Genomic DNA, 19,508 nt, shown 5'->3' on the forward strand with positions numbered 1-19,508 from the left:
GTTGAGTGCCCATGGCGAAATCCAAACTGCTCATCTGCAAAAATTGAGTTCGAATTGATGTGAAGTATCATTCTATTTAAAATTATTGTTCCCCGAACAAATTGCACTACACTTTCTTTTAGCGGTGGAAACTATTGGTTCCAGATCAGCTCAAGCTGGAATATTTATTTCTTGTTTAGTATGTGCACGTTTTAACTAATTAAGGTAGATCAACTTACAATTTAGTGTAGGCTTCGTAGTTTTAGATTATATCCAATTTGATTTCCACTAGTAGGGTATAGTTTAAGATTTAGCAACTAATTAAGTTCGAACGCTACGAGAATCCGTACCATCACCATGATTGAATAATTGCCTGTTTGGATCAATTTTAGGTTAAGTTCAGCATAGAAATAGAATAATCAATTTATAGCTTACGTTTAGAGATTAGGTATAGTTCTGTATGTAAATAATAACTAGTATTAGGAATTCACTTGTTGAATAATTAATTTTAACAAATTTTAGAGGTATTTTTCCAATTAAATTAACGTTTTGGTATATGAGACACCAGTCCAGCAGTGAATCCACTTCAGTTCGCCGTTCACACGAGCTTTTTCCTTTTCCTCCTTTTACCTGTCATTCGTCACTCCTTTCATCGGCCGCCACTGTCAAGGTTCACCGGTGCTATCGGTTAGATGACCAGCGTTGCTAGTTAGCGTAGCAACAATTATCTTTTCAAAAAGTTTTCTTTTTGAAGAAATCAAACATATTGGACGGTAGCTAGAAGCTTCAACTGCAGACACTTTTGCATTTTTTCCATTTTTCGGGATGTATGCCAATTAGAAACACATGTTAAACAATTTTTTGGGAGTTTTTTTATGAGAGTATAGAAAATTCCATCATCACCTGGAGCTTTCATATTATGAAACTGTTAAGTCATAGATCTTAATTCGTCCAAATCAGTGCCCCAGGAATCATCAAAATCATTTTCCCAAGAGAACAAATTCAGATAATCCCGAGCACCCTGATTCTCAATAGGACTAGTAAGACCCAAACTGAAATTATGGGAACTCTCGAATTGCTTAGCAAGTTTCTGAGCTTTTTCCAAATTTGTGATAACAATTTTACATCCTTCTTTTAGCGCTGGAATAGGCTTTTTAGATTTTTTCAAAAATTTTGTTATCTTCCAAAAGGGTTTGGACCTCGGGTCTACTTTAGAAGCATTATTTTCAAAAGTTTTGTTTCTCAGGGTAGAGAATCGTTTTTAATGTGTTTTTTGCAAATTCCGCCAGATAACTTTCATGGCAGGATCGCGTGTTCTTTGATATTGTCTCCTAGGGACATTTTTAAGACGGATCAAGAGCAGATCGTCTATTATAATTATAATTCAATCGAATTTATCAGCTCTTGCTTCAACTATAGAAGTTGTCAGAGATTCAAGAGCATAATCAACATCATCTTTGATTTGCAAAAGAATATTTGGATCGAAGTTCGATATTTGGTAATTGAATAGGAAGTGTGTGAGTGGTTGCAGTCTCCATGTCAACGATGGCCTCTTCCACGTCAGGTTTTGAGGAGATCGCATATCCTAATCCCTTGTAGAGAAGTGTCAATTGTTCTTCTGAAAACTGCTGCGTCGAGCGATTTACCACAAAACCTTCGACGGATTGAACCACAGCTGTGTTAACTGAACTCCCCTTCTTAGATCTTCTCATCATCAGGGAAACGTCTTCGTTCAATTTCGAAATCCATAGGAAACCAACAAATACAAATAGAGTAATACCAAGCACTTCATATCATTCCCATCAACACAAAATGGCCGCTTTTCACCACATGGTTCACAAATCAAAGAAAATAGCTCACATTTTCGAAATCGCTAAACTTATTGGGTATCAAGAAAAACAATTCAAGCAGTAATCGATAACAGAACAAGGGATCATTTTAGGCGTATTTCGACAACTCTTACACCAGTAACTGAGGGCTTAAAACGACTATCGGCGAATTTCGACAAAAACATTACCAAACCATTGATTTCGAAGTTTAGAAGTTTTGGCCTAGATTTAGTATTCAGCAGCAGGACAAATCAGCTGAAGTCACTGTTAGGATCAACAAAAGATTCAATAAATGTCATAGGGAAAGCCGGAGTCTACAAAATCTCTTGTCCAGATTGCAATGAAATCTACATTGGTCAGACGAAAAGGACTTTGGAAACAAGGTTTAAGGAACACATCGCAGAGGTAAAAAAGTCTAACAAAGAGATGGATAAAGGACTTCATTAAGAATTTAAATCCCAGTTACAAAGGGGCACAATTTGACAAAGGATAACATTAATATCCTGCGGAGTGTATCTTCGCCTTAGAAACTAGACGTAGCTGAAAGTTTAGAAATATTTAAACAAAATATTTATTTTTGGACGTCCATCAACATTGCTTAATAGAGATCAAGGAAACGGATACTCGAGACTCTTTAGTATGCTACCAAAAACCACACATCGTAGCATGCCTCTACCTGTTGGAGACTGCATTCAGGTACCTGGTTAGGTTAATTGTGCCATGGCAGTGGATACCTGCTGATTTTAAGTACCTATTGATTAGTTTATAACCCGTAGATAAAAGATGGATGGAGAGATTGATTTGGTGTTGAGTACTTGGCACTGATGAAGTCTGCAAGTAGTAGATGAAATACGCGTATATGTCAAAAGATAAGCAATTATACGGAATTTAAAGGAAATAAACCAATACACTCAAAACTCTTCAAAATATTACCATTGGAATTGCTTTGAGCATTATTCCATGAGCGGTGTTTTGCATTAAAATCACCAATAGTGAAGAATTTAGACCTGTGAAGGTCACCCTTGAGAAAAATTCTTTTACTGGCCTACGCATTGGAATGGCAAATAGACAGCTATAAACGTAACCAAATTTTGTTGCGACAGAAACTCCCAAAGTTCCAAAAACTTTGGTTTCAAACGAAGAAAGAATTTGATGTTTGATACGTCTATGAAAAATAATGGTCTCGCCACAACGGCGATATGCACGTTATGAACTCTCAAAAAGTTAAATAGCTCTTCCTTATTATCTCTAAGAGATCGAACATTCCAATTTAAAATTTTCAATGATTTAAAACCCATTACTGAATTTCAAAGTCATGACGATATTGTTCGCAAATTTTACTTCAGTTTGAATAGCATCAAACATGGAGTTAGTTTTTAACATTTCAGTAATCATGCCAATGAATGCAGGTATAGATGAAGAATTTGAAGCAGGGGTGATATTTGTAACTACGGGTACGAATAAGAATTTGTTCCTTCAGCAGAGGAGGAATTTATACCCGGTCCGAAACGTGGAGCGTTTCCTACCTTTCACTTAGAACGAGCTTGTAGAATTGCTTTGCGAGTCTTACATTCCCAAAAAATTGGATTTGTGGTATTCACAATTTCTTAGTATCTTCCTTGCATTACTGGCATGTAGCATTTTTTTTGTTACGTGACCCCATCCCTGGCACTTACGGCACTGGGTGAGGTTTTGGAAATTTCCTCCAGTCTTCCTGAAGTGTTCCCACTTCACTCGAACATGGAGCATAAGGCTAGCTTTTTCTGAATCTTGTCCAAGGTTTCAGCCAATCCATGGCATTCACCCCCACGGCCAATTTGCAGTGAATACTTAAATTTCACGAAGTTCAAAAGTTCCGTGCGAAGAGCATGGACATAGGAAGTGGCTACGACAATAGGAGGAATCTTTTCCTTCTTGGCATTACGCCGGGAAAGTTTACTAGAATTTCTCCTGGATGATGGATCATTCTCAACATCTGTGAGCAAATCAAATCGATTGCTCAATTTAATTCCATCAGAAGAGAGATAAAGAGATTGCCTATTTCTTTTTGCGTTTAGGCGACATGGCGGCAGTAAAACTTTTATCCAAATCAACTTCCAAGCAGATTACTATAAGAATCTAAAGGATTGAAGAGGAATTTTCCAAATCGATATCCAAGCAAGATTACCTCGGTTGGGGTTCAAACAAGGATCAAAGAGGAATAAGTGTCGAACAAGGTAGAAAATTTACTGGTATATTGAGAACTGAAGCAGTAACACTTCCTTCAGCAAAAAACAAATAGATCCGCACGGCAAGAAAGCAGCGGGTTTTCTCAGTGATGTTTTGCTTTTTATTCCGGTTTGGGACTTTTTGCACCTTGTAAACATGTAACCCAGTACGCTTCAGTGATTTTTGCACAAAACCGACTAACACCTTGGACTTTTCTCTTGATACCGCCCATTAAATTCTGCACAACTTTCTTCCTAACTTTTCGTTGTGCTGCAGACCAAATGTCCTTGAAGCAGTCAACAGAGCTTGCTTCTCTTCCATCTTTCTTAACCCTCCGTTACTCACGCTGTTGTACTTTGTACAACACACATGAGTTTTCCATTGCCATTTTGTTGCTGACTTACCAATCGATCTGAAACCAACGAGTATTCCTCAAAAAACTTTTTATGATCGAAACAAGCTAAATTTTGATTACAGTAAACACCTAAATATGCGGATAATAGGGAAAATGTGAATGGAAACCGCGTAAACTGTGACCATACTACGTGGGATTCGACTTAATTGATTGCAACATGGAATATATCGAAATCCTGACCAGATAGAAAGTTACGCTCTCCGACAAAGTTGTTCAGGAGATCATAGCCTTGTCGCTGGCGGACAGTAGTTCAGAATTTTCTCACTACGTAGCGCTAGTATACATGTGAAATTCTCGCATATGATATATCTCGAGATCCTGACCAGATAGAAAGTTACTGTCTTTCACAAAGTTTTTCAGAAGGTCTATTGCTTGGTGCTCAATAGTTCAGAATTTTCTCACTACGAAACGCTAGTATATACGGGAAATTCTCATTTAAAATATCTCGAGTTCACAACCAGATAGAAAGGTACTGTCTTCGGCATAGTTGTTCAAGAGGTCAAGGCTTTTTCGCAGATGGACAGTAGTTCAGAATTTTCTCACTATGCGGCGCTAGTACATACGTGCTTTTCTCGCATATTCAATAGCTCGAGATCTTGATCAGCTAGAAAGTTGCTGTCTTCGGCAAAGTTGTTTAGGGGGTCAAGACTTTTTGGCTGGTAAACTGTAGTTAATAATTTTCTCACCACGTGGCGTTAGTATACATGTACACTTCTCGCATATGCTATATCTCGAGATCCTGATCAGATAGAAAGTTACTGTCTACGACAAAGTTGTTCGGGAGGTCAAGGTCTTTTGGTTGGTGAACAGTAGTTCAGAATTTTCTCACTTCATGGTGCTAGTATGCATGTGAAATTCTCGCATATAAAATATATCAAGTTACCAGTACCAGATAAAAAAAATACTGTCGTCGGCAAAGTTGTTCAGGATATTACAAAATTTTTGCACGTGGACAGTTGTTCAAAATTTTCGCTACTGAAATGTGAAATTCTCTCGAGATCTTGACCAGATAGAAAGTTGCTGTCTTTAAACAAAGTTGTTCAGGAGCTTAAAGCCTATTTTTGGTGCACAATGTTTCAGAATTTTCTCACTACGTGGCGCTAGTATACACGTGAAATTCTCATATAAAATATCTCGAGAATCTGACCAGACAGAAAGTTACTGTCTTCGGCAAAGTTTTTCAGAAAGACAAGATCTTTTCGTTGGTGGAGTAGTTCAGAAAATTATCACTACGTGGCGCTGGTATACACGTGCAATTCTCATATATGCTACAGCTCGAGATCCCGAACAGCTAGAAAATTACTGTATTCGGCAATGTTGTTTAGGAGATCACAGCTTTTTTGCTGGTGAACAGTAAATAGTTCAGAATATTTTCGGTATGCGGCGCTAGTGTGCATGTAACATATTTTTATATGCTATAGCTTAAGGTCGGGAAGTAATTGTCATCGTCAAAGTTGTACATGCAACAAAGTTCTTCCGGATGGTGAACATGAAAATGTGTTTTGTTCAAAACTCTCTCATTTTACGTCCAATTTTTGATCTCCTTAGGTTATTTGAATGATATGAATGGTATAGCATAAGGGCTCTACTACTACTTTTAATTTCAATTTTTTTTTTTCAAGTCGATTCTGAGAAAACCAATTATAATTCTTCAGAGTAAATTTTGAAAAATAGTGTTATTTTGGGAGGACCTTTGCTATACAAAATTTGAAAATGATATTGAGTACTTTGTCTCTTCGTATTTTCATTAAAAATTTTTAGCATATTCTAAAAAGAATGAAAATTGGACGTTTTTAGGGCGTGTCCTTAAACTTATGATCGGGAGTGTACGGTTTTATAAATTTCTCAATTAAACTGAGCAAAAGTGCCTCTCTCTCTGAGTTAGTCTTGTTGTCCGTGCACACGTAAATACACGGATTTTTTTTTATTCTAGACCCCTCAATAAGACATTTTTAAATTAGCCTAAAATGAAAGAGAGACTCTAAACATTCATTTGGTAGAAGTTTCAGCGATATTGATCCTTTAAGATAATGTTTCCTATCTGAGATACGTGTTACCACTAATTTATCAGAGGTATACAAGTGGAATGACTCACCCCAAGTTATGGTATCCACAAATCTGCATGAAAATCTTCACCAGTGAAAGAAATCCAGAATATATTTGTCTTAGCGGCACCGGTGGTGTAGTGGTAAGCATGAATACCTCTCACCCCAGCAGGCCTGGGTTCAATCCCAGTCGGCGCCGCCGGGATGTTCTGAGGCATAACATCTCTGATCACGCCTTCCTAAGGGAAGTAAAGCGAAGTATATGTGAAAATTTCACGTATATACTAGCGCCACGTAGTGAGAATTTTCTGAACTACTCCACCAACGAAAAGATCTTGACTTTCTGAAAAACTTTGCCCAAGACAGTAACTTTCTATCTGGTCAGAATCTCGAGATATTTTATATGAGAATTTCACGTGTATACTAGCGCTGCGTATTGAGAAAATTTTGAACTATTGTGCACCAAAAACTAGGCTTTGATCTAATCAACAACTTTGTCGACGACAGTAACTTGCTATCTGGTCATGATCTCAAGATATATCACATGCGATAATTTCACATGTATTGTAGCGCTACGTAGTGAGAAAATTTTGAACTACTCTCCACCAGCGAAAAGGTTATGATCTTTAGAAAAACATTTCCCAAGACAGTAGCTTTCTATCTGGTCAGGATCTCGAGATTTTCCGTGTTTAGTTAATTCAATTAAGTCAAATCCCACGTAGCACATTTTCTCTTTTATCCGCATTTTTTGTGGGTTAACTCTGATAAAAGTTTAGTTTGTTTAGTTAAAAACAAAATTTTTTAAGGAATACCAGTTGGTTTCATATCGATTGGTAGCTCGGCTGCAAAATGGCAATAGAAAACTCACACTGTTGTACAAAGTACTCGTGTTACTAAAGTTGGCGCGAGTAACGGAGGGTTAAGATGCCGTTTAAATATTGCCCAGTATCTTTCGATAGGACGCAGTTCAGGGCAGTTTGGGGGATTTTGGATTTTTTTTTTCAACAAAATCGACTTGTTCCTTCTTGAGCATCTCCATAGTGAGCAGATGTCGGATCCGGCCAAAAAAATGGAGGATCCGTATGCTTTCGGTAGATGGGTAGAGTCGTTTTTTGATGCATTCACCATTGATTGTGCCCGTTGTGAAATACGAAGAACTCTTCAAGCCACAGAAGCAAATGGTTTGCCATACCAAAACCTTTTTTCCAAATTTTTCGGTTCGGATGTATCGCACATCATCAGACACATCTGTCCTCTGCTTAGCGTTGAAAAATTGCGGCCCGGGAAGTGTACTGGTATCCAATTTGACATACATCTCGTCGTCCATCAAAATGCACCGGTTCGGCTTTTGAAGGAGAACGTCATTCAAGTTCCGTTACCGTATTTTCGAAGAAGCTTTCTGTGAATCCGTCCTTTTGGGTGCTTTTTGCTTCTTGTAGGTTCTGATATTGTAACGTTTTTTGATATTCTGCACAGGTCCGACGCTAATATCCAATTTTTTTTTGACAATTTCACGAACGAAAAACGGGTTATTTGATTTCAAAATGCGTCCTCTTTAGTGGAATAATCTTTACTGAAACTTGTTATTTTGTAATCCTATAAATGAGTAAACTGAGTAAATTTGTGCCAAAACCAGTGATAAATGACCTATAAATGATCACTGCTGTTAAAAACTGGATCACACCAAGGGCTAACAAAGGCACAACTGATGCTAAAACTGGTGCTGACACTAGAAGCTTTGAATAATTTATTAAGATTATTGTGATGCAAATTCAAATCGTTTTATTCAAACTTCAATTCAGCGGACGTTACATATACTTTTGTATTACATTATAAAACTACGTACTTTGATCATGAAAAATATAAAAAAAAACAGTAAAGTAATCGCATATCAGTCCCATTCTGAAATTCAATCGTCTAGAAATTAAGTTCCAGTTCTGCTTTTTGAATTGCCACATTTTTCGCTGTTATAACAAACATGGTAGCTCAATTGCAACTGATTTTAACTTGAAAAATATCAATAAGCTCACTATGAGTTTTCAAATATTTACATGGACATTTAACTTCGTAACTGCGACTGCCATTTTGTCAATCCCTGCTTTTTCCATACGGGACAGATATGCGATTATAGGCAGTATAGTTTATGATCATATGAAAGAAGCAAAAATTCTAAAAAATTGGCCGTTTTGAAATCCATTGGTCATATTTCATCGAGTAGATGTGATTCGATGTGTCGCTTGATATGTGTATGATGGATAATAAATTTGACCATATGGAACCATAGTCCGGAACATATGGAAACGATTCCAAGGGAGGCCTGTAGGCATGTGGTTGTTCTCTATCGTTTCCGGGAGTTCCACGAAAATAATCAAAATGTTGTCGCAATGATAAGTGCTAACACATTCTCGAATATTAAAAAAAAGGAAGGGTCCTAGGGGAGAGTACCGCCCAACAGATGTAAAAACCTCTCACCAGAATAATGTAAAAAAAAACTTCCATCGCATCTCAGAGATAAACATTTTTGAAAATAAAAAGTTCGTCCCGGGTTTTTACGGGTTAAACTTATTTCCTATCCCTTCGCAAAGTTTCATCCAAACCGATATTTCAACTCAGCTCGATACAAACAGCTGTCTCATCTGACCGAATAGCCCAGTCTTAACAAGTTTTCCCTAGTAGATTGCAATTGTCCAAAGCCCATGCCATCGTTCATATAAGATATCTTGTCACCACTAAAATTCCGACCCCCCGTGTTCGTTCTTCTGGTTTCAGTTTTCGGCAGAGACCAATCGGAGCAGCAACTGCAGCTTCAACAGCAACACCAAAAGGCAGCAATGGTGCAGAAAACCGAGGTGCAGGACACGCTGTATCGGATGCTGAACGGGTTCCTGATGACCGTAACCTGCCGAGGGCAGATCGTGCTCGTTTCCGCGTCGGTCGAGCAGTTTCTGGGACACTGTCAGGTGAGTGGTTTAGCCTAGGTAAAGAAAAACAAAATAAATGCAGGCTTTCTAATTGAGCTGTTTTATGACGCGCCCGATCAAATGCTGATTAGATTCGAATTTCTTGTTTGTGGTTTGAAAGGTTGAACGGGTTTAGTCAGCCCACTTGCATCATTTTTTGTTTTGTCACTCATGTAAACTGGTTCTTAAGTGCACGGTGAACGTTAATGGGCGTTGTTATCAAATTGGCTCAACTGGGTCAATCTGAATCTGAAGTGTTTTTTTTTTGCAAGGCATCTCCTACGTAGAACAGGTCAGTGCTAATTGGTAATCTAGAAATCAAATGACATGTCATGAACAGTAGCTACCAATCAATCATCGGGCGACATTTATGGTATCTACGGTATTGAAAAATGTTTAACCTAATTCAACAAACAGCTCCTGGTGCGATTGCATCTCAGTAGCAATGCAGAATGGTCTTGATTGTCAACTCGAGTTGCAGTTTTTACAACTCTCGAGGTAAACTGGCTGCGGTATAAGCTGAATGTTTGTTTTTTTTTTGCAGTTTGGTTATTAATCCTGATATCAAGATCACAATCTCCGAACATTTCGATTGTCATTGCAGTTCCGAGCTAGTCGAAAAAACTATGTCCTTCGTATGATATTGCTGTCTGCTTTTATTACCCAAGTAGCACGCATATGTCACACAAAGTTGCAGCAAATTGAAAGCTCTTAAATGAGTCCCATAGCATTAACCTCGTCTGGTTTTTGACAAGTATACTGTGCAAAAAATAATTGCAAGGTAACATTTTCGCACAGACCTGAACATTGAAAAATCAAACTTATTACAATGCAGTAGCTGCTTTCGAATAGTATTCGTAAGCTACACTACTGAATTCGAGGTTAAGAAAACTTTAAGAAGTTCACCAGAAAATATGCGAAAATATTACTGCAGTCGTGAGCTAATGCAATGCATTAAAGTAGGTCGCAATAGCCAAAAGTTTGATAAACGCTGGTCTTGGACATCTCAGGCCTTCTCGTATGCACTCGTCACCCGGTTCGCAGTCTCCAGATCGGCAAACTGTTTCAGCAGTAAACACCGTTGCAATTTCTCGATATACGTTTTCCTTTTACTATGCATATTCTCACGTCACTTAAAGTAAAATTTTACGTAAATACAAAATCACTTACGTCACGCGCGTACGGTACACCGGTTGAGAAAAGCACGTGCTATGATCGTTTAAAAACAACATTCATTGTTCAAATTCAGTACCAGCATGCATATTCCGAAAACCTAAGTTACGCGAGCGGAAACGAGTGACGTATTTTTATAAGGAATTTCACATTTGCATCCCAGCAGTGCGATCTATCGTAAGCAAGTTTGGGTACAAGAAGCGCAATTGGCGATTATGCGTCATTTTAGATGAAAATATTTCTGTACTATTGACGCCAAAACTGGCACGCGTCTTGTGGAGAAAAATACTCGAATTTGCATGACCAAACTGGCTACTTCTGTATTTGTTTACTCGTTTTGTCGATGCTGCATGATATCGGGTGATCAAACAATGTATGCCAAAAAGCTGACAATTTTAACACTTTTAATTAATACACACACAAAAGCAAACAGCCGCCCAGGACGGAAGTCTTTCTTGTTGACCCACTGCAGGATACTTGTATTGAGTCAATGAATACACAATCAACGTGATTGTTATGTTCTGCAGCATAATAATCACTTTGATCGCGTGCCGATATATTGTGGCTTATTGATGTTAAAGAATAGATTTTCACAGTTTTTATTTTACCCAAACAAAAACTGAAGTCAGTACACAAGGTGGTTTGTTCAGATGGTAAATAGTGTTGAGCATTTCGAGGCCAAATGGAAAAAAAGAAAATTGAATTTCAGATTCGACCTTCTCCGATTCGCTTGAAACTTTGTATAATTGCTTTTTATGGTCAATCATTAAAATTTGAGCTAAAATTTGGCCATTTTCAATCTCGCAAAATGAAATTCATTCCGACATTTGTTAGCCAATCCTAACTCGAAAACGTCACCTTCAATCGAAATGACGTCTAAGGCAAAGTTATTTGACCAAATAATTCGTTTTCAAGAAAAAATATTCTACAATAGAGTATTACTTGAAATTGTTTACGCATCTAGTTTTCCCAAAAAGGAATTGTTTTATTAAATTAAAAAAAAAATCCAAAATAGTGTTTCAAACTTTACTAACAAAAAATGACTCTTCAATATACATTGAGTTACGGCTCCGAAAAGCTAACGCAATTGAGCCTTGACATGTAAATGGATTCAACGTTTGGTTGTACTTTTGAAGTTTTTATATACATTTTTTGTTAGTTAATTTTTACTCAGAAAACGATTTTGAAAGTCTAAACATGTTTTCAGTACTTGCTTTTGGAAGTTTCCACAATCTTTCCCCCCGGAAGTTTACATGCCTTTCTAAGCAATTTTCTTTAGCTCCTTGATGGATGCTGCTTAACTTCTTCTTCTTCTTCTTCTTCATCATCGTCGCATTTCAAGCTTATTGCTGATCGCATATTAGCATCTTGCGTGCTCTCAACTTAGATGCACTTCCACAGTTATTAATTTAGACTTTGAAACAAATTTCTCAAAGTACTCAGGGCAAACCAAGGGAAGAACAGACGAATTGACACTTACCCGATCGTAGATAGCCTCACAACGGTAAAGCAATTCACTTTGCAAAATATAATTGCAACACTCGGTAGCTAGCATGCTGCGTTGCGGCCATTGGTCGGATGGGCGCCGTCAATCAGCAGATCGACCACAATAGTGGGTAAACCACGAGGGAGAGATAGATACTGCACGAGCAAAGTCCAGTATCAAAATGACAGCAAATTGAAATCAAGTTTTGATATCAACTTCAAACTGAAATCTTAATTTGATTTCAGTTTACGCAATTGACAAATTTGATACCTAATTTTTTTTCATTGTGCTGTACATTTGCTCTTCAGAAATATGTTGTTGCGGGTTTGTTTTCATTGCCTTAGCATAACATCAAATTGAATACTTGTTTTGTTATCAACAGGAAATTTATATCAAATTTAGTTTTCAGTTTGCTCTCGCTGATAGTAGAAATAGATTTCAGTGTGATGATATTTTAACTGTTAAAACGACCAAAAAATGACAGCAACCTGAGTAATCATTATCAGCGAAATCACAACATCAAATTTAGATTTCAATTTGATCTCAGACTTTGCTCGGGTGGTTACTCACGTACCTTACCGTGCGATATGCTGATCGCTTCGCAGGGTGTTTGTAGTGGTGTGGGTTGCGAACTACCAACAACTGGGGTCGGGTCACGTGGTAAAGGGTGAACATTATGTTAACAGCAATTAGCCGATCGCGTTCGGACTGATGATTGGCGGCTGCTCACTGGCAAGGCCGCGCCTGGATTTCGAACGAGGATTCATTCACAAGTCTTCTCATCCGTGCAGGATGGCATTCACCGACTACACGGGACCGTATGTTGACGGACGGTCTATTTTCACTCGAGATCACCCGATTTTCTTCTGTGCGCACTAGAGTGGAATTTTATAGGTAGGGAAAGGAACTAACGAAATCGGGCACGTGTCGAATGCTTCGATCATTAACGTACCCAGGCAATCCGATCAAAACCACCACACAAAAGGTTCAAAGGACACCACTCTACCTCTTTCACCTCCTAGTAATGTGTCATTGATAAGTCACAATCTCACCACCTAAAGTTTTTTTTTCCGCACTCAAACTGCCCGATGTATTTTTTTCGGAGATAATTCTCCAATCAATAGCCCTCAAGTAAAAAACCGCGTAGTCGAACTTACTGGTGATTTTTCCAAGAATCAAAAGAGGCTCTCTCACTAGGAGGAATACCTTATATATCCTCTTCTCTCCTGTCGCTGATCTCTCTCGGTAATCACCCACTTCCTGTTGATGCCAGAGTTGTAGACGCCATGTTTCGTGCAGATGATAACACCATTCGTGCTCTAGAGATTCAGCAGGATTTGTGTTGACGGTTGTATAAAACTAGATTTATAGTAAGAGATGAACCAGCCCAAGGCTAAAAATCTCTCTAATAAAGCAAAAAAAAAATAAAACTAGATCCCTATCTAAGGCTTTTTTTGTATAATGCTTATTTGGGAGTAATCTAGTCGCGCCATTGATTAGTATTTATTTATTTGGAGGAAAAAGCCCACACTAGTGGGCGCAAAACCTCATCATTTCAGTACCAACAGATAACATGGAATCCTACAGATACATTTGCTTGAACTAAGTCCTAAACATATAAAAAGATATTAATGATAACATAATTAACATAATTTAAATACAGAAAACAGCAACCGCCAGGAAGTTAAAAGTACATTATAAAACAGGTTATTATGCCTAACACGGGAGATATTAAAATCAAAGCAGTTATAACATTTGTTGAAAATCTTGCACATGCTAGACAAAGGCTCATTAGCGCCGTAGTTTGTGTGAGAACGTAGATTTACGTGTCTGATATTGACATTCAACTGCTGCAGAAGTGTACCGCAATTAATGTCCGATCGTAGGAGATCAGCGATGAAGGTAGCCTTAGAGACGCCTCGGCGAACACTAAGTTATTGTAGGGACATCAAATTACAGCGACTTTCATAACTAGGGAGATTGAAAGGATCACTCCAGGGTAGCCAACGAAGAGAGAAACGTACAAATCTTCGCTGAATGGCTTCAATACCCCGTTGCTGTAAAAAGGAGCCCATACTTACTACGGAACAGTACTCTAATGTGGAGTAGACTAGCGAACAATAGAGTGTTTTTAAACAGAAAATGTCCAAAAAGTCTTTGGCGAAACGAAAAATGAAACCAAGTTGAGAAGATGCCTTAGCGGAAACATAAGCCACATGGTCCTTGAAGGTGAGTTTTGAATCAAGTAGGACGCCTAAGTCTTTAATGGTAGATTCACGGCTTAATATTTGCTTCTGCAGGCTGTAAGCATAACAGATAGGTGATTTTTTCCTGGAAAACGTTATAATGGCACATTTAGAAGCATTTAATACCATCTTGTTCTTGTCACACCAAACAGTAAAAACGCCCAGCTGCTGCTGAAGAAACAATGCATCAATTCGATCTTTGAAATCGTCAGCATAAGACAGCTTCAGGCAACGGATCGAAAAATGAACGTCATTCAGATACAATAAAAATATGAACGGTCCCAGATGACTGCCTTGAGGTACACCAGAAGAAACAGCGAACGGTTGAGAAAAATGATCTCCAACCTTCACTGACATATGTCGACCGGTGGGGTATGAGCGAAGCCAATCAAGAAGGGAACCGTGAAAACCAAGTCGCTCTAGTTTGGCCACTGCAATCTCGTGATTGATTTTTTTAAAAAGCAGCAGAAAAATCGGTGTTGATAGCATCCACTTGATGACCTCTTTCCATCTCGCGTATGATTGATGATGTGTATTGAACGGGATTTGTAGTGGTCGACCTCTTCGGCATAAAACCGTGTTGTTCAGTTGCGATATAACTAGAGCATGTGTGTTTTAAATAATCTAGCACCAATAGTTCAAAAAATGGGCCTCCCTTAGCTCAGTCGGTAAAGGTGCAGCTACAAAGCAAGACCATGCTGGAGGTGGCTGGGTTCGATTTCCGGTTCGGTCTAGGAATTTTTCGGGTTGGAAAATTTCTCGACTTCCCTGGGCATAGAAGTATGATTGGACTTGCCACACAATCATATCAATGCAAAAATGGTACAGGCATCGAAAGCTCTCAATTAATAACTGTGGAAGTGCATCTAGAACACTAAGTCGTGAGCACGCAATAAGCTAATGTGCGATATGCAATAAGCTTGAAATGCGAAGAAGAAGAAGTTCAAAAAGTGTTGAGACTGCACATAAAGCAGGGATACCACGGAAGTTGGACACCGACTGCTTATTACCTTTTTTGAAGACAGGGAAAACAAAAAAATCCTTCCAGCAGTCGGGAAAGATCCCAGAATCCAAAGAGAGGTTGAAGATGGATGCTAATTCAGTCAAGTCTAGAGAAGTTTTGGGAAGTTCAAAGGTCTTTCAAGCAGTTCCAATTCACCAGGAAAACAAGTAAAACAATAGGAAAGCTAGATTTTTGGAGAAGTTATAAGATATTGAAGAATTTGTTTCGAAAATTGGAGGGATGAACTTCATTTGAAATCTGATAACTGCGTTAATTATTTAAGTTATTTTCAGGAACATTTCGGGACCTTGGGAGTCTAAAGAATTCCAGGGAAATTAAGACATTTCAAGGAAACTTTTAAGAAACTACACATACATCATCAATTATCAGCTCAATTAGTTGGATGGCTGCCGTGCAATTCGGAGTATTCCTGTGTCTTGTTTATTGTTTATCAGTCTACAGGTTAAATGTTTACCCCAATGACACCTGTTCTACAACTAAATACAAAACTAACGAATAACATAAATTAACATAAAACTTGTTTAAAACTACGCTTGTTTGTTTCTCGTGACACGTTGAAATCGTACACATAATAACACCGGTTGAATACACGGGACATGCTTCGCAAAGGTTCGTGAAAGCCATAATTAGTTCTTGCCGGAGGGATGGTGATAAACGAGTGCGACCGAAGATTGCGACGACGTGTGTTGATGTCCAAGAGACTAAGAAGCGTAGGACTGTCAATGTTGCCTTGCAGAAGATCCCCAACAAAGCACGCTTTTGCCACGTTGCGTCTTGCTTCTAGTAATTCCAGATTTATAAGTAGACAACGGCTTTCATAACTGGGCAGGTTGAATGGATCTCTCCACCTAAGATGACGTAGAGTTTCATTCTGGTAATAAGGAGACCAGACGATAGACGAATACTCCAAGATAGGGCGCACAATTGAGCAGTATAAAGCTTTTAGGCAGTAAACGTCCTTGAACTTTTTTGCAAAGCGAAATAAAAATCCTAGTTGCGATGAGGCTTTAGACACAACGTACGCGACGTGATCCTTGAAGGTTAATTTTGTATCAACCAGAATCCCCAGGTCCTTGACTGTCGAATCACGTTGTAGATTCACGCCTCCCAAAGCATAACTAAAATGGAAGAGTGATTGCTTGCGGCCAAATGAAATAACTGAACATTTGGACACGTTCAGCGATATTCGAATAATATGGCACCATTCCGCGAAGGCTTCCAGTTGTTGTTGCAGAAAAAACGGGTCTTGTGGCTGCTTAATCATGTAGTAAAGCTTCAGGTCATCGGCATACGAGAGTTTTAGGCATTTCAAGATGAAATTGACATCGTTCATATACAGCAAGAATAGAAACGGCCCCAAGTGACTTCCTTGGGGAACACCGGACCAAACCGGAAAGGAGGGTGAAACGTGGTCTCCAATTTTGACGGACGTACTTCGACCGGTTAGGTAGGATCGAAGCCAGGAAAGCAAGTTACTGTTCATTCCCAGCTTGTCGAATTTAGCAACTGCGATTTGATGATTCATTTTATCAAACGCCGCGGATAAGTCTGTGTAAATAGCGTCTACTTGTTGACCATTTTCTATTTGGTGGATCACGAACGAAGTGAAACAAGTCAAATTAGTTGTCGTCGAACGGTTAGGCATAAATCCGTGCTGATCAATCGAAATGTAGTGTGCGTAGTTCTGAACCAGCTTATGCAGAACGATCACCTCAAACAGCTTAGAAGTGGCGCTCAACGCAGCTATGCCCCGATAGTTAGAAACAATCCGCTTGCAGCCTTTCTTGAAAACTGGGAAAACATACTACTGCTTCCAGCAGTTTGGGAATACACCAGATAGGTTGAATACTCTTGCTAGTGGTGTTGCAAGTGTATCCGCGCAGCATTTGAGGACAAGCGATGGAATCCCATCCGGACCACATCCTGTGGAGGATTTTAAATCCTTTCCGGCTGATATAACCATATCGTTCGTGATCACGAACTGTAGCCCAGAGGCCGAAAGTTGAGGAACATTTCTGGTGGCGACGGCTACATCCTGCGGGAAATTAGTGAAAACATTGCTGAATTGAGAACGGAACAGGTCGGCGATGTCATTGGTGGAATCAGCTTCGAACAATCCGTTGGTCATCGTAGAGGGCAGTCCGGATTCCATCCGTTGGTCATCGACGTAACGCCAAAAACTTCTGGGATTTGTCTTGAAGCGCCTTTGCAAATGGTCCTGATATGCGTTGTACAAATGATTATTAAGTTGGTTGTATTCAGTGCTCGCCGTCATATATCTCATTCTCGTGGAGTCCGTGCGATACTTGCTATGTCGTCTGAGAGCTGCCCGCTTCACAGTCCTAAGATGCTTGAGGTCAGCATTTGACCAGGCTGGCTTAGCCGGTTCGTGTCTAGACTTCACGGGAACGAACTGATCGATGGCATACCACAGGATACCAGATATGGTCGACGCAGCGAGGTTGGCATCACAATTTTGAAGCACCTCGTCCCAATCGACATGTGCGAGGAACTCGTTCTGCTGTTGAAGTCAGCCTTTCTGAAATCATAGGCGATGCTTTCAGAGGTATCTTGGAAGCGTTGGTGTGAACTTATCTTGAATTCCATCAGTACAGGAGGATGATGCCTGCAGATTTTAACGAGCGGTGATGAAGCTTGCATAACTGTGCTGTGCTCGCAAAGTTTCTCACTGATCAAGCGTACGATTGTTTTCATTTGCAATTCCACTCATTTGTCTGAGTCCAGCGGTGCTATACGCATCAAGCAGCTTCCGTGATGCCAGGCTAATCGAGGATCGTGATGTAATCGGGTACAGAGAACCATGTGGACTACGCTGCCAAGAGCGGCTCAAGTTGAAATCGCCTAGGATGATAACGTTGTCTCTTGGTCCTAACTGCGAAACCACCCAGTTAAGCGAATCGATATGCTTTTCGATCAAAGATTCATCGTTTACTCGATCAGGGGGAATATACACAACGCATACTCTACCTATGCATCGACAGTGGCAATTGCGATCCATATTTGCTCAACCGCCGAGCCATCAGGAGGGTCGAGCGTACGGGATTTAAAACTCGAGCGAACAGCCAGCAAAACACCACCTCCAGTGGTTTTGTTGCTATTCGAAGGCGACCGGTCTTGTCGATAAACGGAATATGATTCGCCAAACAACTGATTCGTTGAGGTATGTCCATTGAGCCAAGTTTCGGAAAGTGCGTAAACATCATAGGAACCGTCGCTGAAGGTCAATTGGTACTCGGCGAGAGAGCTGTTGATCCCACCATGTATTGCACGATTCAGGTATCGATAGCTGACAAAATTGATTGCAGTCTATGAATGGTGCTCTAACCTGTTAGTATTTTTAAGTTTTATGGTGAGCTGACTACAGATAAGTTTTACCCACATCCCAGAGAGAACTTAACTGTGTGTACATGCAGTTATAAAGCCTGTCCACCTTAAAAATTGGACACTTTTCTTTCAGTGTAGTTTTTGAAATATTTCACGAACCGCTGAAACGTTTCACTTATATGACAGCTGAAGTTCTCCACTTTGTTTCGTGGTACAACATGTTTACATTCTTGTTCAGTTTGGAAAAAAAATGGCGTCGAATAAAGTGGAAGTACGCAAACGCATTTTGTACGAACGGCAGCAAAATCCAACATTGTCGGTACACGATCTCGCCAAAAAGCTAAAACTGCCGAAGAGTACCGTGTTTAGTGTGTGTAATTCGTTTGACCAGCCCTTACCTGTGGATCGGAAGGTTGGAAGCGGAACAAATCGAAAAGTATGCTCTCGACAAATGGACCAGAAGGTGGTAGCCATTAATGAGAAACATCCAAACCGTAACAGGGTGTCGACTACCTGTAAAAACCTGAAAAATCAGGGAATATCAGGGAATTCATTTTTGGACCTGGAAAATCAGCGAATCTCGGAGAATTCAATCGAAATTCAGGGAAATATTTCTTAATCACAGAAGTATGACAAACTTTGCTAGTTTCAAACAACTTAATTACTCGGTTTAGTTTGAGGATGGTTTGAAATTTTAAATAGAGTTGCGCATTTGTGGTTGCTCAATGCTTGATATGGCATTTTTGCAAGTTGAGAAAGAATTACTAAAATAAAAGGTATTTTAATGATTTTGCGCCT

At 39.3% G+C, this 19,508-nt stretch overlaps 1 protein-coding gene across 9 annotated transcripts in view; it reads left to right on the forward strand.

Moving 5' to 3' along the window:
- LOC135713046 (basic helix-loop-helix ARNT-like protein 1) overlaps nucleotides 1–19,508 on the forward strand; it is a 288,167-nt gene that overhangs the window by 242,450 nt on the left and 26,209 nt on the right. For all 9 annotated transcript variants that reach the window (XM_065236128.1, XM_065236121.1, XM_065236123.1 and 6 more), the window contains one exon: nucleotides 9,246–9,436. In XM_065236128.1, coding sequence (XP_065092200.1) covers nucleotides 9,246–9,436 — 191 coding nt within the window. The remainder of the gene's footprint in view (nucleotides 1–9,245; nucleotides 9,437–19,508) is intronic.

The sequence above is a fragment of the Ochlerotatus camptorhynchus genome, unplaced genomic scaffold (genome assembly GCF_037179485.1).
Source record: "Ochlerotatus camptorhynchus isolate MF236.1 unplaced genomic scaffold, CSIRO-AGI_Acam_v1.1 ptg000530l, whole genome shotgun sequence".
Taxonomy (NCBI): domain Eukaryota; kingdom Metazoa; phylum Arthropoda; class Insecta; order Diptera; family Culicidae; genus Ochlerotatus; species Ochlerotatus camptorhynchus.